This window comes from Pristiophorus japonicus, chromosome 8 (genome assembly GCF_044704955.1).
Source record: "Pristiophorus japonicus isolate sPriJap1 chromosome 8, sPriJap1.hap1, whole genome shotgun sequence".
In the NCBI taxonomy this organism is placed as follows: Eukaryota; Metazoa; Chordata; class Chondrichthyes; family Pristiophoridae; genus Pristiophorus; species Pristiophorus japonicus.
In genome coordinates this window covers 79275619-79300650 of record NC_091984.1, presented here as the reverse complement: position 1 = coordinate 79300650, position 25032 = coordinate 79275619, and the positions used below count along the sequence as shown (strand labels likewise).

At 54.5% G+C, this 25032-nt stretch overlaps 1 protein-coding gene across 1 annotated transcript in view; it reads left to right on the top strand.

The window, feature by feature from the left end:
- The first annotated feature begins 1334 nt into the window (after positions 1–1334).
- slc1a7a (solute carrier family 1 member 7a) overlaps positions 1335–25032 on the top strand; it is a 197982-nt gene continuing 174284 nt past the window's right edge. Inside the window, exons 1-2 of the mRNA XM_070886126.1 lie at positions 1335–1475; positions 1955–2034. Of these exons, the coding sequence (XP_070742227.1) occupies positions 1335–1475; positions 1955–2034 (221 nt within the window). The remainder of the gene's footprint in view (positions 1476–1954; positions 2035–25032) is intronic.

The following is a 25032-nucleotide window of genomic DNA, read 5'->3' as shown; positions in this document are numbered from 1 at the left end:
ATTGGAGCTAACTACTCCAATCCTCTTTCCTCCTTCTGTTCGGTATCACCTAATATTTTTGCTATTGAAGCAATTCCCATTTAAATACTGTAAGGCAATACATTCCATATTTTAATATCCATCTGCATGAAAAACATTATTGTAACATCTCTCTATAGGCTTTTAGTATTAATCCTAGATTTATGCCCCATTGTCACTGATTCATTCAAAAATTTCCATCAGACATTCTCTTAGCTTTCACTTCTCAAAATTATGGACTAATGTCTTCCACAGATTCATCAACACTTCCATGTTTTTATATTCAATCCTCTCTATATAAAACCCCAAATTCCATTTGCCTTTTCCACCAATCTACCTTTTGGCTCTCTGTTGGCCGAGGTCTCTCTCTTCCTCCACTCTGTTGAGAACAACTATCTGGTCACAGATTGAACCTGGCTTGTGCAGTTCATTACAATACTGATTCAAAATTCTCATCCTTGTTTTCAATCCCCTCCATGGCCTCACCCCTCCCTATCTCTGTAATCTCCCCCAACCCCACAACCGCAGGATATCTGTGCTCCTCTAATTCTGGCCTCTTGAACATCCCTGATTATAATCACTCAACCATTGGTGGTCATGCCTTCAGCTGTTTGGGCCCTAAGCTCTGGAATTCTCTCCCTAAACCTCTTAGCCTCTCTACCTCTCTTTCCTCCTTTGAGACTCTCCTTAAAACCGACCTCTTTGACCAAGCTTTTGGTCATCTGCCATGATTTCTCCTTATTTGGCTCTGTGTCAAATTTTTTTGACCTAATACTCCTGTGAAGTGCCTTGGAACGTTTTTCTACGTTAAAGGCGATATATAAATACAAGTTGCTGTTAATTTATCGACCGAGCCATTTGAATGCTGGAACTTTTTCTTGTTTAATTGCAGGTTCAAAATTAAATTTAACAGTATTTTTGCTTAATGGGCTGGAACAGAAGGGAAGCTACTCTTTGGAGTAACATTTTAATAAATATTGTTCTGTTTTTCTATTATTTACATGTTCTCCAGAACCATTTCGAATGTTTAAGTCCGGGAGCCAGAAGGTTCATCTCTGAGTGCTGGCTCAAGCCCTCAGGTTGGTCAATAATCGTCTTTGATACTCAATGAACTCTCGGATAAATAGATCAGAGACATCAGTTTGGGATAATAATGGCAGCTGGCACGAGCTTTCTATTTGACGAAGTTTGCCTTGGAGGTCAGAGGTTCTGTGTGTGCAAAGCCCAATGATCGGACATTAGAGCTGAGCTCCTGTGTGCGAGCAGTCACAGAACTACCGGTGTCTGGGCGGAGGAGCACAGCAAACCAGGGCACGATGGCGGTGGCATTTGCTGCAGTCTCGGTTCAGATCAAGGATGTCTTTAAAAGGAACGGTCTGCTCATTCTCTCGGTGTTGTCCGTTATTATCGGGTGCTCACTGGGATTTTTCCTTAGAACTAGGCATCTCTCCGAACAGGTAGGCAGTTCTAAAAATATTTGACATTAACTCACTGGCAGCAAACAATATTGAATCTGTTTAATCATCTATGTAACTGGTAATTCCTAATGGAGTGACTTTAAAAAAAAATCACAATTTCACCAGGGTTAAATTTACATCAATTATATTTTTGTCCAAAGGTGCCACTTCTACAACAAATATATATATATATACATTTATATAAAATACGAGCTGCAATTATTTGAGGATTTGGGCGTGTTCTGAAAACTTGGTTTCACTTTACTCTCCCTCTTTTCAAAAGAAGTTGCATTTATTTGTATTTCCCAAATAAACACATCATTGCCTTTCTAAGTGCTGCCAAAGTCTGGTGACATTTCAGTTCAAACTATATATACGCAAGAAGATCGCTTCATCCTCAATATATTTTATTGCACAATTACTACCAGTATGTTTAATGGGCCCCGTCCACCTGCATTTATATATTTGTGACTTTTTAGGAAATCAAATATTTCCAGTTCCCTGGCGAGCTGCTGATGAGGATGCTGAAAATGTTAATTCTTCCACTGGTGGTATCGAGGTGAGTAAAAACTTGTCCCAGCACCGAGTCTTTTGTTGCAGATACTTCACCATTCCACCGAATGAATATTAGGAAAGGTCTATTTCTGGTAGGATTTTTTCTAATCGTCTTTCATAGCCCGTGTCAATTTAGCTGAGTGGTCTGGCACTCGGCCCAAGCTGCTGCTCTGCCTTTTGACAAAGTTGTTTTAAAGCGTCAAAAATCGCGGACATCCTCCCTCAGTTGCGACCACCACCCTGACTGTTCTACCCTTTGCCAGATAGTCTCCGGCCCTGGGTGTCCTGCTCCTGGGTCTCCGTGGGCCAACTGGAGGAATTCCCTCTGGACCGATCCCCCTTAAAGGGCATCCCCTCCTTTACGGTGATGCCTGCTACTCGGAACGGAACTTCTCGCCCTTAGCCTGCTGCTCTAGGACGACCTTGAGGACGGGATCCGGTGCCTGGACTTCCCTCAACAGCTCCAGCAGGTCATAAATCCCACAGCCGGTGAAATGGCGAACTAGACCCGTCGACGTAGATCTTGGTGTAACCTGGCCCGGAATCCTATTTCCACATCCCATACCTCTTCCACCGTACACTTGTGGGCCGTCCCTGAGTAGATCATGTTGGCGGCCAACTTGGGCTCACTCAGGCCTTGCACTCTTAGATGCATTTGTAAGAGCAATAAAGTCCAGCGGGCAATGCGAGCACTGCTCACTGCGCCGTCCTTTATCCTCTCATCTAATAACATCTGAGTGGGGGTATGGTGGATTAGTAGAATGATTAGGGACGATCCCGTAAAGAACTGTGAGCACTTTACGGCCCAGTGCATGGCTAGGAAATGCCTCTCGCAATTGGAATATCCCCGTTCTACATCCATGAGGACTCTTGACGAGTACACCTCGGGCCTCAGCTTGCCGTGCCACTCCTGGAGCAGCACCGCACCAAAACTGTCCCCGCTGGCTGCTACTTCCAAAAAGAAGTCCTCCCCACCATTAATCGCCCCTAACGCGGGTGCCATCTGCAGGACTCCCTTGAGGCGATTAAATGCTGCCATGCAGTCCCCATCCCATTCCCTTGTGGAGGAGCCAAAGCAGAGGGGCTGCCATGGTGGCGTAATCCACAATAAAATCCCTGCAGTACCCCGTGAGCCCCAGGAAGGCTCTCACCCCCGTCACGGTCGTGGTGGCTGGTAACTCCTGTACCGCCTTCTGTTTGGCCTCATCTATAGCTCTTTCCCCAGCCCTCACGGTCAGCTTGAGGAATTTCACTTCCCTCTGACCGATCTGACCTTGAACCCTGTCTCTCTCAGCAGCTCCAGCCAGCAGCGGACCATGTTCCTCCCCCTCATTGGAGAACAAAAGCAAATCGTCCACATACTGCATCAACTGCTGGGGTCTGCTGAAACCCTTTAAGGCGTCTGCCATTCCCTGGTGGAATATGGAGGGGCTGTTATGAAATCCCAGGGGAAGGCATGTTCATGTGTACTGCTGTCCTTTAAAAAAGAAGGTAAACTTGTACTGGTCTTCCCGTTTCAGGGGAATCGACCAAAACCCGTTTGAAATGTCCAGCACCATAAATATGGTTGCGGTTGCTGGAATATCCCTATCAGATCAGCTACGGCCGTGACTGTGGGCGCGCAGGCTGGGATGTTTTTGTGGAGCACCTGATAGTCCATGGTGGCTCTCCACGATTGGTCCGGTTTCCTAACAGGCCAAAGTGGCGAGTTCACGTGTGTGGATATGGGCCTCAACACTTTCTGTGCTACCAGGGATCCCAGTGCCATCTCCAAGTCAGCTTCTGCCTCTCTGGGGAAACTGTATTGCTTCTGTGCTGTGACATGGGATCCCCCTGTACTCGGACTTCCACCCCCGTCAGCCTACCACGATGCAAGGTTGTCCCGCACGTACGCCTGGTACTCGGCTGGGGTAGTATTGACTAATTGCTCTAGGTCGTAACTCCCCTTTGGCTTCATGGTACACATGTTGCCTTTTCCTTCCTCTTTCTTGGGATCACTACAACTTCCTTCTCCTTATCGGAACCCACTGCTCCCCAAAGGCAGTGATTCTTCAAATCCACTATAATCCTGTGGGCTAACATAAAGTCCCCTAGGACTCCTGACCCTGGCCGTTCCCACTTTATTAGGATGCATTCCCACCTGGTGTGGAGGGATCCTAAATCCATGGCTAACGGCCTGGACATCGCCCCCACCTGCTCGTTCCCGGTGAACCCCATGAGACTGAATGGAACCTTGCTGGACCAGGGTGAATCGGCCGGGTTACTCGCATGGATCACCGTGCTCGAAGCCCCGGTGTCCACCAAGTACTTCCCCTCTACCTTCTCCACCCCCATCCTCACGCATGGTCTACTCCACTCATCGTACATGAGCGAACACAGGTACTTAGGCTGGGTGCATGCTAGTCAGGGTGGTGAGGTTATCGGAGCGGTCAGGATGTCCCTGCTCACGGCAGCGTCTACCCTTCCCTGCTCTGGCACAAAAACTGTCGGAAGGGCGGCCACCAGAACATCAAATTGTTCCATGGTTGTTCCCTTCGTCTCGACAGGTTTTGTCTCAGGCACTAGAGGATCCCCTTTGCCTTGCCCCCTCCTCGAGGCCGGGCAGTCTCTCCTCCAGTGTCCCACCTCCTCGCACCCGAAACATGTCCTAGCCTTCCCTGCGCTAACCCCTTGCTGACACCATTCCTTTTTACTAGCCTCACTGGCCTTTACTTCGTGTACCCTGCCTTTTCTTGGTTTGATCTCCTCCTCTGAGCCAGTTTTAAAAGCCAGGCTCATGTGACGGAGCAATCTGGCCTCCGTATTCACGAGGTCCCCGGAGTCAAACCAGGCCTCCACTTTTACCCTTATTCGTGGCAATTTCGTAGACAGGCCAGAGCCTTCCACGAATGCCTGAGGTGCTTCCCCTGCCAGTTGCAGTGTCCTCTTTAACCGAGAGAATGGACTACCCTGGGTGTGACCCATGGCTCTCAGGATTTCCTCCTTTAAGCCGGCCGTGGTCCCCTGACCCATTTGGTCTTGGTGGACAGGGCCTGCTACAGCTTCCCATTCAGAGAAAACAGCAACAGTTTGTGAGCCTCGGCCTCACTACACCCGTTAATCCCTCCAACCTGGTCCACCTCGGTGAAGTGAACTGAGAGGCCCCCTTCGTTCCTTAACTTGGGCACCCCCGAGATCATATTCTGCAGCTGCGGGGTGGTGAACAGAACCACAAAGTCGCTTTGCAGTGCATGCTGACCCACGCCGTCTACGGGCGGGCCAAACTTCTGCTACAGTATGAGCCACATCGGTCCCTTTGGCGCTTCAAGCGGTGATCGGACGTTCCTACCCTGCCCCCAATCCTCGCTATCTTCTTCCTCTTCCCAGTCCACCCAAGCTTTTCCCGGGGCCATCAAGCAAGCTTTTGGCTTTGGCAAGAGCTTGAGTCAAACTTTGGATTTTTTCTCGGCAGGGCCTGTGATTCCCACTCTCAAACCCCTTACTGCTAACTACCCTGTAAGCTGTCTTAATATCTCTCAGTTGCTCCTCCAGCCCATCAACTTTACCCATTCAGCGGGCGTTCTCTTTCCATACAGCCTGCTCGTTGAGCTTGGCCTCAGTGACTTGGCATTGCAGATACCCTCCTGTGTTACGGGAGGTTTCCTCCTGAGTACGCCTTTCTTGCCTCTCTTCGTGTAACTCATCCACTAATCTGTTCCCCACTGTGGCCCTTGCGACTGACTGCTCCTCTGACTCTTGAAGCTCTGCCTTAAGCTGACCAACCTGCTCCCTGAGCAACTGGACTTGCTTCTGCAGACACAGGAGCCTTTTTGTGCTCTTACCCCCAGTCCACTCTGCAGCTTTGTCCTCTGGACTCCCAGCTCGCAACAGGTCTAACACCCACTGCTGTGTTATATTAACTTTTCCGAATATGTACGAGAAAATCCTATCCCCCACTGCTGATCTCTTGACCTTGAGATCTTCCATGACTGTGGGTTCACTTGTACCGGAGTCCTGCCTGCGGTCACCAAATCTGTAAGTGGTCAGTCTACGGTTATTTCCCAAGGTTTTAGAGGCCTCGCCGTAGAGTCCAAATACATAAGGGTTTTTACTTGGCAGTGACCGGTGCCAAATCGGCCCTGCCTTGCTTCCTGTGCTATGGGTTGGTTTTCCGCAGAGATCGGTGCCAATAGATCTCTCACAGTTATCCAATCTGCTGTTTAAGATTTAACACCCGCTTATAGTAAACACACTAACCCTGTCCTTATGTTCGGTCAAAAAGAGTTACAATGGATTGTCTTATAGTGAGACACGGACCAACGTTTTCGAGGTCAAAATCACACAAGGTTTATTACAACAGATCAACACCTACACTCCACTCGCCAGATGCTTGTGAAGTAGAACCACACAGTGCAGCAATACCCAGTAAAACAGTGCACTTATTAATCTTACAACGGACCAACCCTCCCCGAGGGCTAAACCCTCCCAGCACCCAACTAACTTTAAACCCCCCTCTGGTTTGGTTAGGGCACACTGACACACCCTCACGCACTTTCGTGGATCGGTTGATGAACATGCAACTATTGAGTTCTCCTCCAATCCGCCCTTCCTTGCACGCTGGTCCTTCCTCAGCGGTTCGACTCCAAAGCCCTGTGCTTGACTGAAGCATGCAAGGTCCAGGTTGAAGTTGAAGTCTGTCGGGTTGGAGAAGCAAGGCTTCACTCTCTGTCCTTATCCTCGATGGGTGGGCAAACATGCCTTCACGTAGGATGCGATAGAATGAAGATCGAACTTCCAAAATGCTCGACAGTTATACTCCTTCACCTTTTCATCCTGCTGTGGTCATCAATTCTGTATGTGGTTTTGCCCCTGGTGGTTTCGAATCATCCCTCTTACAATAGTTCTAGACTCCGGAATTCTAGTCATGAACAGTAATATACAGTCATAGACAGATCTTTTCGGTTTCAACCATCTCAATACTTTTATTCAAGTGAAAACACACTGCTCCCAGTAAAACACACCCTAGTAGTGTAATACAAACAAACATAGTACAACACACAGTCTGGCCTGTCTAAACAGGCTCCTAACGCGAAGTACCCACATCTAAAACACCCCTGCTCGGATTCAAAATTGCACCACTGAATCTGTCCAACAGAAATGTGCGTACGCTTATGATCCTTGCAAAAATCTCCCCACTAAAACCTCTAAGGCTTGGTTGGGACACATGACATCCTTCCACACTATGCGGTGGTCTTAAAGATGTGTGGGCTAGGATAAATGCTCACCAATTACCCCTCTGGCTTACTCGCTGCTTCTCCCGATGAGGCGTAGCTTCTGGGTCTTCAAGTCCAGTCTCAAGGTCAGCTTCTCAGTCGAAGTAGCAAGGCTCTCTTGGCTCATAGATGGTGGTTTCTTCTCTCAGTCCCAGATGGAGTGCTCGGTCCTTGTGTGTTGCAAGCAGGCGTAGGAGAGGGGAGTGGCTGCAATTGCCGTTCTCTTATACCTGCAAGACTGCTTTTTTTTGCGCCAAAAATCCGACTGACTTTTCCCTGAGGCTGTCCAATTGAAAAGCAAAATCAAGTCTTTGCCTGCTCCTTTGTCAACTACGCTATCCCTCGATGGGTGGCTCCGATGAGTCTGTGGTCGAATAGCTCTCCTTTGTCGTTCGATAGCCTGAAACCCCGGCTACTTTACTTAATGTTTCACTGATGGGTTCCAATTCCATGACAAAAGGCGCTCATCAACCATGATGTACCTGCTTTCAGCCATTCTCATACCCACCCAGCTGATGTGTATTCAAGTTAAACATGTTTGGACCTGCCTCAACCAGTGCTGTTTGCTCTTCGCAGTAACAGAAAATGTGTCCCAGCAAAGTTCAAAACGTATGAGTCCAAAAGTATATGGTTTTGTTGTTGATGTTTTCGCCGAATCTTACATCTGTTTCTGGTTGTTTGAAGCCAGTTATTGCAGCCACAGGGCATATTTGCAGGAAATCATCAGAGCAAGGTCCTCACCCCAACCATCTTCAGTTGCTTCCTCAATGCCTTCCTCTGTAATGTCAGGACTGGGGTTGATGATTCCACAGTGTTCAGCTCTATTCACAACTCCTTTTAGTAATGAAGCCAATTTACTGCCGGACTCGGACAACATCAAGCTCAGGCTGACATGTAGCAGGTGACAGTCACACCGCATAAGTATCAGATAATGATTATCTAGAGCAAGAAAAAGCCCAATTATATCTCCCTGGCACTACCATCACTCAGTTCCCCCCATCATCAATATCCTGGAGGTCACCATTGACCAGAAGCTAAATTGCAACAGCCATATCAATGCAGTAGGTATAAGAACAGGGCAGAGGCTTGTTACTCAGCGACGAGCAGCTCATCTCCTGACCCCTCAAAGTCTCTCCACCATCGACAAGACTCAAGTTAGGACTGTGTTGGAATGCTCACCACCTGCCTGGATGGGTGCAGCTGCAACAACACTGAAGAAGCCTGATGCCATCCAGGACAGAGCAGCCCGCTTGACTGGTGCCTCTCTAACTGGACTCAATTACCTCCATTACTTGTACACTATGGCTGTAGTATGTACCAATTATATATTGCATTGCAACAACCTTACTTTGACAACACCTCCCTCCTGAATGACCTCTACCACTAAGAAGGACAAGGGAAATAATATCATGGGAACATCAGCACCTCTAAGTTTCCCCTAGCCCATCCCGACATGGGCATATATTGCCATTCCTTCACCATTGCAGGGTTAAAATCCTAGGCTGTCTTGCCTAACACCATTGTAGGAGAAGCATCACCGGAAGCACTGTGGCAGTTCAAGAAGGCGACCCATCATCCTCTTGTCAAGTCAACTAGGGATGACCAATAAAAAAATTATGAAGTGTTAATCTCCTCAATATCAAAGTGACTAATGCTTCTCCTGTGCTAACCTTAAACATTAAACTGACCCATGAAAGCTGATCCTTTAATTCATTCTTCATTATCCATACCACAAAATCCCCATACCTAGCCTCGTACCCCTGCTGATTTTAAACTGACTGTTGTCTATGTGTAATACCGATCAAGGTATAGCTCCAAATTCATTTTGAAGATGTCCCAGAATAAAGGGAACATTAAAAACTTTACGTTACATAACTAGATTAAGTGTTTAGCCATGTACAAGATTCAAAATGGTGTTTGCTCATACACATACAGCTGCAAAACAAACATGTACTGTGAACAACCTCACAGGATACTTGCACTTGAATGGAATGTCTTGACCCATTGACCATTCCAAGCCCTTTGAATGGGCTGTTAGACAGATCCCTATGGAAGGACAATGACAACCGGTCTGGGCTGTGTATTCTCTGTACCATGTAGAAATAGGTAACAATAACCTATTTTAACTCTGTGTGCTGTGATTAATAAGAAAGAATCCCATCAATAATCCATCATAGACAAAAGTGCTTGATTTTGTCACATCACTTCCCTTTCAAATATGAGTACAGTGCCTCGCTTGTAAGAACTATGCATTTGGCAAGCTGTTATGGCCGACTGAGTCTCCTGGGTTGCTGGATCTCACAGCTGCATGGAAACCTGCCCAACAGATGTACAACACCTACGCCTCTGGAATTTGCTCTTGCTGTGGTCTTGTGTACCACATGGTAAAGGCTGCGAATGTGATCTGTCTGGCATCAAATTAATTGCATTGGTCCATTTGCCAAACTACCTATCACTGATGGTTGGGGGAAATTTGAATCGGCTTTGACTCCATTATGTTGCCCAGTGCCGAGCTGAAGCAGTGCACCAAGCAAAACATTCACTCTGCAACTGGCTAGGGTATGGATCATGTGACAGCTTGCGTCCTCCCTTAAATAGGCAAGGCACATAAGGATGCCTTATAGTAAGAACACTTGAGGTTTAACATCCTGACAAATACATATGAAGAAACAAGATGAATCATTAACCCTCTTCACCTTAAATTCTCACTAAGGAACCATGTGGGGTTTATCTCCCTGCCTGCGTCTAGGAGTGAATGATGCCTAAGTTTGGCTCATTGAACTATCTTGCCTCACCCAGTTCAGATTGAATTTGAGTTTACCATAGCAATTCCCAATTAGAATACCCACAAGCTATTGAGTGAATTAATTAACCTTTTCTTGCAAAATCATCAAAGAAGAACACAAACAGCCAGTCCTGCACGAACATTTGTTTATGGATATGCTTATTTGTACTACCAAAATGGCCGCCTTGTCTCTGATTGGCTCTCCATTATCACATGACCGAATGCTGATTGGTCCCCTTGGAGGTTAAGTTTCTCTGGGATGTGTAACTGGGACTGCCAAAACCAAGTTCTGATTGACTTTGCAAAGTTAATTCGATTCATTCTGACTTCATAAGCCAGAGAAGATAGATCGCCACCAACCCAGCAAAAGCTTCCAAAGTACCAGCCGAAGTCCCTTACCCCTGCAAGTGCATGATCTTTCCCGCCCCCTCCCCCCCCCCCCCACCATAGATGGGGCATTGTGTGTAGGTCATGGATTGTTAACAGGTTTATTGGCAATGAAGTGAATAGTGATCTTATTGAATGGTGGTGCAGGCTTGAAGGGCCGAATGACCTACTCCTGCACCTATTTTCTATGTTTCTATGTGACAGTGTCGTGACTTCTGGATTTCATCCAGTCCAATGATATCCCTTGTAACACATGCACCGAGCTTTCCGAGAAATCGGGAGGGGGTTGGAACAATGTGATCCGTCTTCCCTTAGTTCCCTCACTCCCCTCCCCCACTTCCCCACTCTCTCTCTTCCCCCGCTCCTGTCTCTCTCTCTCGCTTTCTCCCCCACCATCTCTCTCCCCGCCGCCCCATCTCTCTCTCTCAGCACCCCCGTGTCTCTCTCTCCTCCTGCCTATCTCTCTCTCCCACCCCTGCCCCCCAGCCATGTCTCTCTCCCTCCCAACCCTTGTGTCTCTCTCTCTCTCCCCCTCTCCTCCCCCTCTCTGTCTTTTTCTCTCCCCGCCCTCCCCCCCCCCGGTGTCTCTCTCTCTCCCCCTCATTTCTCTCTCCCTGTCATGCCTCTCTCTGTCCCCCCCACCCGTGTCTCTCTCTCTCCCACCCCTCATATCTCTCACTTTCCCCGCCGCACCTCTCTCCCTCCCCCCCCACGCTGCTTCTCTCTCACCGCCCGCCGCCTCTTCCCCCGTCGCCTCTCTCCCCCGCCCCCCGCCGACTCTCTCTCTCCCCCCGTCGCCTCTCTCCCCCCCCACCGCCTCTCTCCCCCCCCCGCCGCCACCCCCCCCGTCGCCTCTCTCCCCCCCACCGCCTCTCCGCCCCCCCCCCCCCACCGCCTCTCTCCCCCCCCCCCACCGCCTCTCTCCCCCCCACCGCCCCTCCGCCCCCCCTCCACCGCCTCTCTCCCCCCGCCACCGCCTCTCCACCCCGCCGGCCCACCCCCCCCGTCGCCTCTTTCCCCCCCACCGCCTCTCCCCCCCGACGGCCAACACCCCTATCGCCTCTCCCCCCCCCACCGCCTCTTCCCCGCCCCCCCCCACCGCCTCTCTCCCCCCCCCACTGCCTCTCCCCCCCGCCGGCCCACCCTCCGTCGCCTCTCTCCCCGCCCCCCCCCCGCCGCCTCTCTACCACCCCCCCGTCACCTCTCTGCCCCGCCGTCGCCTCTCTCTTCCCCCCCGACCGCCTCACTCCCCCCACCCCCCGTCGCCTCTCTCCGCCCCCCCCCATCGCCTCTCTCCACCCCCACCGCCTCTCTCACCCCCCACCGCCTCTCTCTCCCCCTGCCGCCTCTCTCTCCCCCCCCCCGGCACCCCCCCCACCGCCTCTCTCTCCCCCCTGCCCCTTGCCCCCCTCCGTCGCCTCTCCCCCCCCCCGTCGCCTCTCTCTGACCCCACCCCGGCCCCCCCCCGTCACCTCTCTCCTCCCCCCCCCCCCCATCACCTCTCTCCCCCCCCACCGCCTCTCCCCCCCCCCCGCTGCCTCTCTCTCCCCCCAACGCCTCTCTCTCCCCCCCCGGCCCCCCCCCCCCCCGCCGCCTCTCTCCCTCCCCCCCGCCGCGGCTCTACCCCCCCCGGCCGCACCCCGTCGCCTCTCTCCTACCCCCCCCGGCCCCCCCACCATCGCCTCTCTCCCCCCCCCGCTGCCTCTCTCTCCCCCCACCTCCTCTCTCCCCCCCCCGCTGCCTCTCTCTCCCCCCACCGCGTGTCTCCCCCCCCCGGCCCCCCCCCCCACCGCCTCTCTCCCCCAAAACCGCCTCTCTCTCCCCCCCGTCGCCTCTCTCCCCCCCCACCCGTCGCCTCTCTCTCCCCCCCCCCCCGGCCCCCCCGTCGCCTCTCTCCCCCCCGTCACCTCTCTCCCCCCCCCCCCGTCGCCTCTCCCCCCCCCACCGCCTCTCTCCCCCCCCACCGCTTCTCTCCCCCCCCACTGCCTCTCTTCCCCCCCCCACTGCCTCTCCCCCCCCGTCGCCTCTCTTCCCCCCCCCGGCCCCCCTCCGTCGCCTCTCTCCCCTCCCACCGCCTCTCTCCCCCTCCGCTGCCGCTCTCTCCCCCCCCCCCGGCCCACCCCCCACCGCCTCTCTCTCCCCCCCTTCGTCTCTCCCCCCCCGTCGCCTCTCTCCCCCCCCCCGCTGCCTCTCTCTCCCCCCACCGCCTCTCTCTCCCCCCGCCGGCCCCCCCCCCCATCGCCTCTCTCCCCCAAAACCGCCTCTCTCCCCCCGCCCCCTGCCCCCCACCCGTCGCCTCTCTCCCCCCCCCCGTCGCCTCTCTCTCCCCGCACCGCCTCTCTCCCCCCCCCCCCAGCCCCCCCGTCGCCTCTCTCCCCCCCGTCACCTCTCTCCCCCCCCCCGGCCTCCCCCCCCCCCCCGTCGCCTCTCCCCCCCCCACCGCCTCTCTCCCCCCCCCACCGCCTCTCTCCCCCCCCCACTGCCTCTCTCCCCCCCCACCGCTTCTCTCCCCCCCCACTGCCTCTCCCCCCCCATCGCCTCTCTCCCCCCCCCCGCCCCACTCCGTCGCCTCTCTCCCCCTCCCCGCCGCCTCTTCCCCCACCCCACTGCCTCTCTCCCCCCCGCTGCCTTTCTCCCCCCCATCGCCTCTCTCCCCCCCTCCCCCCGTTGCCTCTCTCCCCCCCTGCTGCCTCTCTCCCGCCTCTCTCCCCCCCCCCCCCGGCGCCCCCCTCCATCGCCTCTCCCCCCCCCCCCCCACCGACGCCTCTCTCCCCCCCCCCACCCCCCGGTCGCCCCTCTCCCCCCCCCCCACCGGCACACCCCCATCGCCTCTCTCCCCCCCCGCTGTCTCTCTCCCCCCACCACCGCCTCTCTCTCCCCCCCCACCGCCTCTCTCTCCCCCCCCACCGCCTCTCTCTCCCCACCCACCGCCTCTCTCTCCCCCCACCGCCACTCTCCCCCTCCGCTGCCGCTCTCTCCCCCCCCCCGGCCCACCCCCCACCGCCTCTCTCTCCCCCCCGTCGCCTCTCCCCCCCCCCCGTCGCCTCTCTCCCCCCCCCGCTGCCTCTCTCTCCCCCCACCGCCTCTCTCTCCCCCCGCCGGCACCCCCCCTCCCACCGCCTCTCTCCCCACCCCCCGTCGCCTCTCTCCCGCCCCCCCCCCGTCGCCTCTCTCCCCCCCCCCCCCGGCCCCCCCCCCGCCGCCTCTACCCCCACCCCACTGCCTCTCTCCCCCCCGCTGCCTTTCTCCCCCCCGTCGCCTCTCTCCCCCCCTCCCCCCGTTGCCTCTCTCCCCCCCTGCTGCCTCTCTCCCGCCTCTCCCCCCCCCCCCGGCGCCCCCCTCCATCGCCTCTCCCCCCTCCCCACCGACGCCTCTCTCCCCCCCCCCCCGTCGCCTCTCTCCCCCCCCCCCACCGGCACACCCCCATCGCCTCTCTCCCCCCCCCCCGCTGTCTCTCTCCCCCCTCCACCGCCTCTCTCTCCCCCCCCACCGCCTCTCTCTCCCCTCCCACCGCCTCTCTCTCCCCCCACCGCCTCTCTCCCCCTCCGCTGCCGCTCTCCCCCCCCCCCCCACCGGCACACCCCCATCGCCTCTCTCCCCCCCCCCCGCTGTCTCTCTCCCCCCTCCACCGCCTCTCTCTCCCCCCCCACCGCCTCTCTCTCCCCTCCCACCGCCTCTCTCTCCCCCCACCGCCTCTCTCCCCCTCCGCTGCCGCTCTCTCCACCCCCCCCCGGCCCACCCCCCACCGCCTCTCTCCCCCCACCGCCTCTCTCCCTCCCCCCCGCCGCGGCTCTACCCCCCCCCGGCCGCACCCCGTCGCCTCTCTCCCCCCCCCGCTGCCTCTCTCTCCCCCCACCTCCTCTCTCCCCCCCCCGCTGCCTCTCTCTCCCCCCACCGCGTCTCTCCCCCACCCGGCCCCCCCCCCCCACCGCCTCTCTCCCCCAAAACCGCCTCTCTCTCCCCCCCGTCGCCTCTCTCCCCCCACCCCGTCGCCTCTCTCTCCCCCCCCCCGGCCCCCCCGTCGCCTCTCTCCCCCCCGTCACCTCTCTCCCCCCCCCCCCCCCGTCGCCTCTCCCCCCCCACCGCCTCTCTCCCCCCCCACCGCTTCTCTCCCCCCCCACTGCCTCTCCCCCCCCGTCGCCTCTCTTCCCCCCCCCCGGCCCCCCTCCGTCGCCTCTCTCCCCCCCCCGCCGCCTCTCCCCCCATCCCACTGCCTCTCTCCCCCCCGCTGCCTTTCTCCCCCCCGTCGCCTCTCTCCCCCCCTCCCCCCGTTGCCTCTCTCCCCCCCTGCTGCCTCTCTCCCGCCTCTCTCCCCCCCCCCCCCCCGGCGCCCCCCTCCATCGCCTCTCCCCCCCCCCCACCGACGCCTCTCTCCGCCCCCCCGCCCCGTTGCCTCTCTCCCCCCCCCCACCGGCACACCCCCATCGCCTCTCTCCCCCCCGCGCTGTCTCTCTCCCCCCTCCACCGCCTCTCTCTCCCCCCCCACCGCCTCTCTCTCCCTTCCCACCGCCTCTCTCTCCCCTCCCACCGCCACTCTCCCCCTCCGCTGCCGCTCTCTCCCTCCCCCCCGGCCCACCCCCCACCGCCTCTCTCTCCCCCCCGTCGCCTCTCCCCCCCCGTCGCCTCTCTCCCCCCCCCCGCTGCCTCTCTCTCCCCCCACCGCCTCTCTCTCCCCCCGCCGGCCCCCCCCCCCCCCATCGCCTCTCTCCCCCAAAACCGCCTCTCTCCCCCCGCCCCCTGCCCCCCACCCGTCGGCCTCTCTCCCCCCCCCGTCGCCTCTCTCTCCCCGCACCGCCTCTCTCCCCCCCCCCAGCCCCCCAGTCGCCTCTCTCCCCCCCGTACACCTCTCTCCTCCCCCCCGGCCTCCCCCCCCCCCCGGCGCCTCTCCCCCCCCCCACCGCCTCTCTCCCCCCCCCCACTGCCTCTCTCCCCCCCCCACCGCTTCTCTCCCCCCCACTGCCTCTCCCCCCCCCATCGCCTCTCTCCCCCCCCCCCCGCCCCACTCCATCGCCTCTCTCCCCCTCCCCGCCGCCTCTCCCCCCACCCCACTGCCTCTCTCCCCCCCGCTGCCTTTCTCCCCCCCATCGCCTCTCTCCCCCCCTCCCCCCGTTGCCTCTCTCCCCCCCTGCTGCCTCTCTCCCGCCTCTCTCCCCCCCCCCCCACCGACGCCTCTCTCCCCCCCCCACCCCCCGGTCGCCCCTCTCCCCCCCCCCACCGGCACACCCCCATCGCCTCTCTCCCCCCCCGCTGTCTCTCTCCCCCCACCATCGCCTCTCTCTCCCCCCCCACCGCCTCTCTCTCCCCCCCCACCGCCTCTCTCTCCCCCCACCGCCACTCTCCCCCTCCGCTGCCGCTCTCTCCCCCCCCCGGCCCACCCCCCACCGCCTCTCTCTCCCCCCCGTCGCCTCTCCCCCCCCCCGTCGCCTCTCTCCCCCCCCCGCTGCCTCTCTCTCCCCCCACCGCCTCTCTCTCCCCCCGCCGGCACCCCCCCTCCCACCGCCTCTCTCCCCACCCCCCGTCGCCTCTCTCCCGCCCCCCCCCCGTCGCCTCTCTCCCCCCCCCCGGCCCCCCCCCCGCCGCCTCTACCCCCACCCCACTGCCTCTCTCCCCCCCGCTGCCTTTCTCCCCCCCGTCGCCTCTCTCCCCCCCTCCCCCCGTCGCCTCTCTCCCCCCCCCCGGCCCCCCCCCCGCCGCCTCTACCCCCACCCCACTGCCTCTCTCCCCCCCGCTGCCTTTCTCCCCCCCGTCGCCTCTCTCCCCCCCTCCCCCCGTTGCCTCTCTCCCCCCCTGCTGCCTCTCTCCCGCCTCTCCCCCCCCCCCGGCGCCCCCCTCCATCGCCTCTCCCCCCTCCCCACCGACGCCTCTCTCCCCCCCCCACCCCCCGGTCGCCCCTCTCCCCCTCCGCTGTCTCTCTCCCCCCTCCACCGCCTCTCTCTCCCCCCTCACCGCCTCTCTCTCCCCTCCCACCGCCTCTCTCTCCCCCCACCGCCTCTCTCCCCCTCCGCTGCCGCTCTCTCCACCCCCCCCCGGCCCACCCCCCACCGCCTCTCTCCCCCCACCGCCTCTCTCTCGCCCCACCGCCTCTCTCTCCCCCCCCACCGCCTCTCTCCCCCCTCATCGTCTCTCTCCCCCCACAGCCTCTCTCCCCCCCCCGTCGCCTCTCTCTCCCCCCACCGCCTCTCTCCCCACCTCGCTGCCACTCTCCCCCCCCCACCGCCTCTCTCCCCTCCCCCCCCGCCGCTTGGTCGCCCCCCGCCGCCTCTCTCCCACCCCACCCCCCGCCGCCTCTCTGCCCCCCCCCACCGCCACTCTCCCCCCCCCGCCGCCTCTCTCTCCCTCCGTCGCCTCTCTCCCCACGCCCACCGCCTCTCTCCCCCCCCCCCACCGCCTCTTTCCGCCCCCCCACCGCCTCTCTCCCACCCCCCCACCGCCTCTCTCTCCCCCCACCACCTCTCTCCGCCCCCCCCACCGCCTCTCTCCCCGCCGTCGCCTCTCTCCCCCCCCACCGCCTCTCTCCACGCCCCTCCACCGCCTCTCTCCCCCCCCACCGCCTCTCTCACACCCCACCGCCTCTCTCTCCCGCCCCACCGTCTCTCTCCCCCCACCGCCTCTCTCCCCCCTCCGTCGCCTCTCTCTCCCCCCACCACCTCTCTCCCCCCCCCGCTGCCTCTCTCCCCCCCCACCGCCTCTCTCTCCCGCCCCACCGTCTCTCTCCCCCCACCGCCTCGCTCCCCCCTCCGTCGCCTCTCTCTCCCCCCACCGCCTCTCTCCCCCCGCCGCCGCCTCTCTCCCCTCCCCCCCCCCCCCCCCCGCCGCTTGGTCGCCCTCTCCCGCCGCCTCTCTCCCACCCCGCCCCCCGCCGCCTCTCTCCCCCCCCACCGCCACTCTCCCCCCCCCCCGCCGCCTCTCTCTCCCTCCGCCGCCTCTCTCCCCACGCCCACCGCCTCTCTCCCCCCCCCCCACCGCCTCTCTCTTCCCCCACCGCCTCTCTCCCCCCCCCACCACCTCTCTCTCCCTCCCCCACCGCCTCTCTCTCCCCCCCACCGCCTCTCTCTCCCCCCACCGCCTCTCTCCCCATCCCCCACCGCCTCTCTCCCCCCCCACCGACTCTCTCCACCCCCCTCCACCGCCTCTCTCCCCCCCCCCACCGCCTCTCTCCCCCCCCCACCGCCTCTCTCCCCTCCCGCCGCCTCTCTCCCCCCCCACCGCCTCTCTCCACCCCGCCTCCCCACCGCCTCTCTCCCTCCCCGGCCGCCTCTCTCCCCCCCCACCCCGTCATCTCTCCCACCCCCAGCCGTCTCTCTCTCTCTCTCCCCCGCCGCCCACAGGTTCGGAGGAACAACGTGGTCAATTGCCGGGTCCCACTTACAGTTCCAGTTTCGGACGGCAGGTGTCGGGGGTGGAGTCCACAAAACACAGACGCAGAAAAACCTAAAAAGGATAATACAAATAGTCATTCTGTTTGTATATTGACATCAACATTATAAATGCTACTTAAATTTAAACATTGAATATACAAATAATTAGTAGCAGTAAATAGTTGTACACAGAGTAACCTAGCAATTTGAATAATAATTAATAAACTGCGGTGGAAAAGGCAATTTGGCGTATCATATATAATTCAGTATTAACTGGATTTCTGGTTATTAAATTATAATTGAGATCAGTTTCTGATACTACTGCAAATTGCTGAAATTAAATTAGGACTCAGTCTATTGAATATATTAGAGTCTATGTGCTGGTGGTTAGCAATATTTCCAAAGCTTATATGATCTAGTCTCGATGAGTAGCAGGGTTGAGTTGACCATCTCCATCCCCTGGGGATGTGGTGTTAGCTGCTAGAATTTGAGTTGATGAACCTCTCTTTGGTGCTGGGGATACCTGTACTACTCTGATCATCTACAGAGTCTATTGACTCTGGATCAGCTCCTATGGACTGGAGGGTAGCTAATGTAACACCACTTTTTAAAAAAGGAGGGAGAGAGAAAACGGATAATTATAGACTGGTTAGCCTGACATCAGTAGTGGGGAAAATGTTGGAATCAATTATTAAAGATGAAATAACAGTGCATTTGGAAAGCAGTGACAGGATCGGTCCAAGTCAACATGGATTTATGAAAGGGAAATCATGCTTGACAAATCTTCTGGAATTTTTTGAGGATGTAACTAGTAGAGTGGACAAGTGAGAACCAGTGGATGTGGTGTATTTGGACTTTCAAAAGACTTTTGACAAGGTCCCACACAAGAGATTTGTGTGCAAAATTAAAGCACATAGTATTGGGGGTAATGTACTGACGTGGATAGAGAACTGGTTGGCAGACAGGAAGCAGAGAGTTGTGATAAATGGGTCCTTTTCAGAATGGCAGGCAGTGACTATTGGGGTGCCACAGGGTTCAGTGCTAGGACCCCAGCTATTTACAATATACATCAATGATTTAGATGAAGGAATTGAGTGTAATATCTCCAAGTTTGCAGATGACACTAAACTGGGTGGCGGTGTGAGCTGTGAGGAGGATACTAAGAGGCTGCAGGGTGACTTGGACAAGTTAGGTGAGTGGGCAACTGCATGGCAGTTGCAGTATAATGTGGATAAATGTGAGGTTATCCACTTTGGTGGCAAAAACACGAAGGCAGAATATTTTCTGAACAGATTAGGAAAAGGAGAGGTGCAATGAAGCCTGGGTGTCATGGTACATCAGTCATTGAAAGTTGACATGCAGGTACAGCAGGCGGTGAAGAAGGCAAATGGTATGTTGGCCTTCATAGCTAGGGGTTTTGAGTATAGGAGCAGGGAGGACTTACTGCAGTTGTACAGGGCCTTGGTGAGGCCTCACCTGGAATATTGTGTTCAGTTTTGGTCTTTTAATCTGAGGAAGGACATCCTTGCTATTGAAGGAGTGCAGCGAAGGTTCACCAGACTGATTCCCGGGATGACTGGTCTGACATATGAGGAGAGACTGGATCGACTGGGCCTTTATTCACTGGAATTTAGAAGGATAAGAGGGGATCTCATAGGAACATATAAAATTCTGACGGGACAGGTTAGATGCAGGAAGAATGTTCCCGATGTTGGGGAAGTCCAGAACCAGGGGACACAGTCTAAGGATAAGGGCTAAGCCATTTAGGACTGAGATGAGGAGAAACTCCTTCATTCAGAGTGTTGTTAACCTGTGGAATTCCCTCCCACAGAGAGTTGTTGATGCCAGTTCGTTGAATATATTCAAGAGGGAGTTAGAGGTGGTCCTTATGGCTAAAGGGATCAAGGGGTATGGAGAGAAAGCAGGAAAGGGATACTGAGGGAATGATCAGCCATGATCTTATTGAATGGTGTTGCAAGCTCAAAGGGCCGAATGGCCTACTTCTGCACCTATTTTCTATGTTTTTATGTTTTAATCCATCTTGCACATTAGTAACTGTATTCTGGGTTAGCTGGCTTAACTCTCGCCTTCCTTGATCTCTGACAGTTTGCTCAACTAAGTGACGCACTTATCTCTGCCGGTGACTGGCTGGTTCAGCCACACAATTTTACTTCCTATGGATGATCAAAGATTGTATTGGGACAGAAGAGACTCTCAGGATATGGCAGAGATATTAAATGAGTATTTTGCATCAGTCTTTACTTTTGAAGACTGCCTAATGTAACAGCGATAAGTTGTGCTATTAACAGTAAAATTGTTAATATTAAATTAGATGAGGATACTGCCTTAGCTAGAATAAGTAATCTTAAAATAGATTGGCTGACAGTCCAGATGACATCCATGCAAGAGTCTTTAAAGAAATGGGATAGGTGCTATGTGAGCACCTTGCCCATTTCTTTAATAAACTGCTAGAGTCAGGTACTGCTCCCTCAGACTGGAAGGATGTTAATATAGTTCTATTTTTTAAAAAGGGTGATAAGGCAGAGATATGTAACTATAGGTCCATGAGTTTGACGTCAGTAATAGGTAAGATGCTCTTTATGGCCACTTAGATAGAAAAGTTGACATTAGAGACACTAAACCTGGCTTCTGGAAAAGAAGGTTGTGTCTTACTGATTTGATTTCATTTTTTGAAGAAATTACTAAGTTACTGGATAAGGGCAACGTAGTAGACATTGCCTACTTGGACTTTTAGGAAGCCTTTGATAATTTACCTCACAAGGCTACTCTACAAGATACAATCTGCTGCAGTGGATTAAGAATTGACTGAATGTCTGTAGGCAGGAAGTTGTTGTCAATCTTCTTGAAGCCTGGTTACCAGTGGTATCCCACAGGTATTGATGTTAGGAACTTTACTCTTTACTATCTTCATTAATGACCTAGATATAGATGTTGGGGAAATGATCCACACGTTTGCGGCGATACAAAGCTACGTGCAGGAGTTAGAACTGTAGAGGATGCTAAGCTACTGCAAGTCGATCTTGATATGCTGGGGAAATGGGTCCATGTTTGGAAAATGATGTTTAAGCTAGAAAAGTGTAGTGTTATATGCGTGGGCATGTCTAATGCTAGATATGCATACACCCCCCCAGGGAACAGAACTGAAGCCAGGGATGAAAGAAAACGATTCTAGGTGTTATAATGCATCACTCACTAAAGGTTTACAGTCAATGCCATGCAGCTAAAGTAAACAGGGCACTCGGTCGTCACAGGACAATTCACTACAAAATAAACTATATCATTTTGTCCTTGTACAAGGCCTTGATTAGACTTCATTTAGAACACTGTGTCCAGTTTTGATCCCCTCATATGGTGGTGAGGGCAGGGGGCAGTATTGAGGCTTTGGAAAAGGTGAAGTTTAAGACCCCTTAGCTATCCAGACAGAACTAAAAGAGCTGGATCTGTATACTTCAGAGAAGTGTAGACTCAGAGGCAATTTGATTGAAGTTTATAAAATAATGAAGGGACTAGATTGTGTTTATGTGGACAAATTATTTCAATTGGATAGGTTGGGGGTCATGGGATCACGCTTACAAGTTATGTAAGGACAGACCTATGTTGGAAGTTAGGCAGTTCTTCTACACTCAGAGAATCGTGGACCTATGGAAAAGGTTGCCGGCCTGTTCGGTGAGTGTAGTGAATGCTGATTCACTGTATATCCTCAAGGGACAGCGTGACCTGTTTCTGGCTGGAGCAAAGATTACATTGTGAAAGAGGCAGGAACCCTGTAATATAAATTAGGGTCAGTGTGGTCTCGTGGACCAGCTTTTAATTGTCTAAAGGGGTAGGAGAGGAACTTTCCAGACTTTCCTCCCTCTATTTGGCCACGGTTTTTTACCTCCCCCAGGAGATTACATGACTCATGGTGGTTATGGAGTGACTACATTGTGACGTGCAAGGCCCCTAATCTTTCTGTCATCACCCTTTTGTGTTCTGCTCAGCTGTAATGATACAGGCTCAGTATGGGCTAAACACCTGACTCCGTGAGCAACTCATTGGATGGGTAGTTTAGGGCGAGTGATTGCCCACCTATGTGACATTTTCATGGCGCTCGCAAAGTTACAAAACGATAACATTGTCTGTCTAACTGCTTGATAGCCCTTGCCAAGTGACCAAACTCTCTCATTATCTGGAACTTGTTCCAGTAGCCGATTCCTTAACATTGACAGTCCCTTATAATCAGAAACCTTCATTCCATCTAACCAGAGTTTTCAACTCTAAGTACTATATGGCCCTTTCCATGAAGTTCGCCTGTCATCATCATCATCATCATCATCATAGGCAGTCCCTCGGAATCGAGGAAGATTTGCTTCCACTCCTGAAGTGAGTTCTTTGGTGGCTGAACAGTCCAATACGAGAGCCACAGACTCTGTCACAGGTGGGACAGACAGTCGTTGAGGGAAGGAGTGGGTGGGACTGGTTTGCCGCACGCTTCTTCCACTGCATGCTCTTGACCTCTTCATGCACTCGGCTTTGAGACTCGAAGTGCTCAACACCCTCCCGGATGCACTTTCTCCACTTAGGGTGGTCTTTGGCCAGGGACTACCAGGTGTCAGTAGTGATGTCGCACTTTATCAGAGAGGCTTTGAAGCTGTCCTTGTAACGTTTCTGCTGCCCACCTTTGACTCGTTTGCCGTGAAGGAGCTCCACATAGAGCACTTGTTTTGGGAGTCTCGTGTCTGGCATGCGAACTATGTGGCCTGCCCAGCGGAGCTGATCAAGTGTGGTATGCTACAAGTGAGAACATTACAATAACACGTTATAATAACATATAATAACATGCTTCGCAATTTCATAATCCACTGTCCCTTACATCCACATGTGAAAAAAGGAATGACCAGTAAACCGGCAAGTCACGGTATCAGACATTGCCCAGATATCTTTATTCCACTTATGGTAGTTTGGAAATAAACTATTTTTCCATTCTGTAAGTATTAAATCTCACTAAAACCAAAAAAGTTGGAAATAGAAATTAGATTATATAACAATTTATAAAGGGATCAAAACTGAAATGTCAAGAAAAAAAATGCTGAACATAAGAATATAAGAAATAGGAGCAGGAGTAGGTCATTTGGTCCCTCGAGCCTGCTCCGCCATTTACTAAAACCATGGCTGATTTGATCATGGACTCAGCTCCACTTCCCTGCCCGCTCCCCATAACCCTTTATTCCCTTATCGCTCAAAAATCTGTCTATCTCTACCTTAAATATATTCAATGACCCAGCCTCCACAGCTCTCTGGGGCAGAGAATTCCATAGATTTACAACCCTATGAGAAAAGAAATTTCTCCTCATCTCAGTTTTAAATGGGCAGCCCCTTAGTCCCAGATGAAATACTAATCTCCAAAAAGTATTTTGTTGTGCATTCAGGAGTATGTAAGTGATTGAATTTTGGACTCAGCTGTGATACCCCCATGGTCATATGTGCCTTCAATCACAGCCCAGGTTACACATGGCCACCAGAGGGCGATCTGTACCCATGGATCCATAACCCTTCCTAGGTCACTAACTGCGGAAGTTCAGAGGTTTGGCGTTAGCCATTAAGACAGGTTTTGCTAAAAAAATGTGGCCGCCTTGCTTCTGGTGGATCCCATGGCAGCCACCATTTTGGTGAGGTTGGTATCGCTGCCATTGCCTGTGCTCACTCCATATATTTAAATGAGGCAGATCATGATGTCAGTGAGTGTGCAATGCTGATTTGACGGGCGATCTGCAATTTTCAACGTTACTGATCCATTTAACGCCATCTCCGACTCGCAACCAGCTGACCAAGTGTTCAGCAGCAGGACACTCCCACCAGTGCTGTTTAAAGGGATCATCAACAACTTGCAGCTGACTTGCTTTTTGATTTCTATTGGCTGTGTCTAAGTTTATGCAACTGTTTGGATCCTTCTAAAGTTATTTGAATTTGCTGAGATAACAGGGTGTGTTGCTGCAAGTGGAGAACGCCTAGTTTCTCTTTTTTTTAATTTGTTCCTGGGATGTAGGCATCGCTGTCAAGGCCAGCATTTATTGCCCATCCCTATTTGCCCTTGAAAAGGTGGCGGTGAGCCACCTTCTTGAACCGCTGCAGTCCGTGTGGTGTAAGTACGCCCACATTGCTATTAGATAGGGAATTCCAGCATTTTGACCTAGCAATGAAGGAACAGATATATTTCCAAGTCAGGATAGTGTGTAACTTGGAGGAGTACTTGGAGGTGATGGTGTTCCCATGTGGCTGCTGCCCTTGTCCTTCTAGGTGGTAAAGGTCGTGGGTTTTGGAGGTGCTACTGAAGAAGCCTTGGTGAGTTGCTGCAGTGCATCTTGTAGATGGTACATACTGCAGCCACGGTGCACCGGTGCTGGAGGGAGAGAATATTTAAGGTGGTGGATGGGGTGCCAATCAAGCAGGCTGATTTGTCTTGGATGGTGTTGAGCTTCTTGAGTGTTGTTAGAGCTGTACTCATCCAGGCAAGTGGAGAGTATTCCCTCACATTCCTGACGTGTCTTGTAGGTGGAAAGGCTTTGGGGAGTCAGGAGGTGAGACACACGCCACAGAATACCCAGCCTCTGACCTGCTCTTGTAGCCACTTTATTTATGTGGCTAGTCCAGTTAAGTTTCTGGTCAATGGTGAGCCTCCTGGATGTTGATGGTGGGGCATTCATGGTTACAATGCCGTTGAATGTCTAGGGATGGTGGTTAGACTCTTGCTTGTTGGAGATAATCATTGCCTGGCATTTGTGTGGTGTGAATATTAATTGTCACTTATCAGCCCAAGCCTGAATTTCGTCCAGGTCTTGCTGCATGTGGGCATGGACTGCTTCATTATCTGAGGAGTTTGCAAATGGAACTGAACACTGCAATCATCAGCGAACATTCCCACTACTAACCTTATCATGGAGGGAAGGTCATTGATGAAGCAGCTGAAAATATTCGTGTTATGTATACAACACTTTGTAACCAGCATTCTACCGCCACCAGAGGGCATATCTGTTGGAGTCCCAAGAGATCCCTTGGGAGCACTTTATATAAGCAGGCCTTCCATGCTGTACCAGTACTCTGGAGTTAGAATAAAGAGGCTAAGGTCACACTTACTCACGTCTACAGTACTCAGTCACATTGCTTTATTTGAGACATAACAACTGGCAACGAGATAACGAACCATCACGCAAAAATGCAGA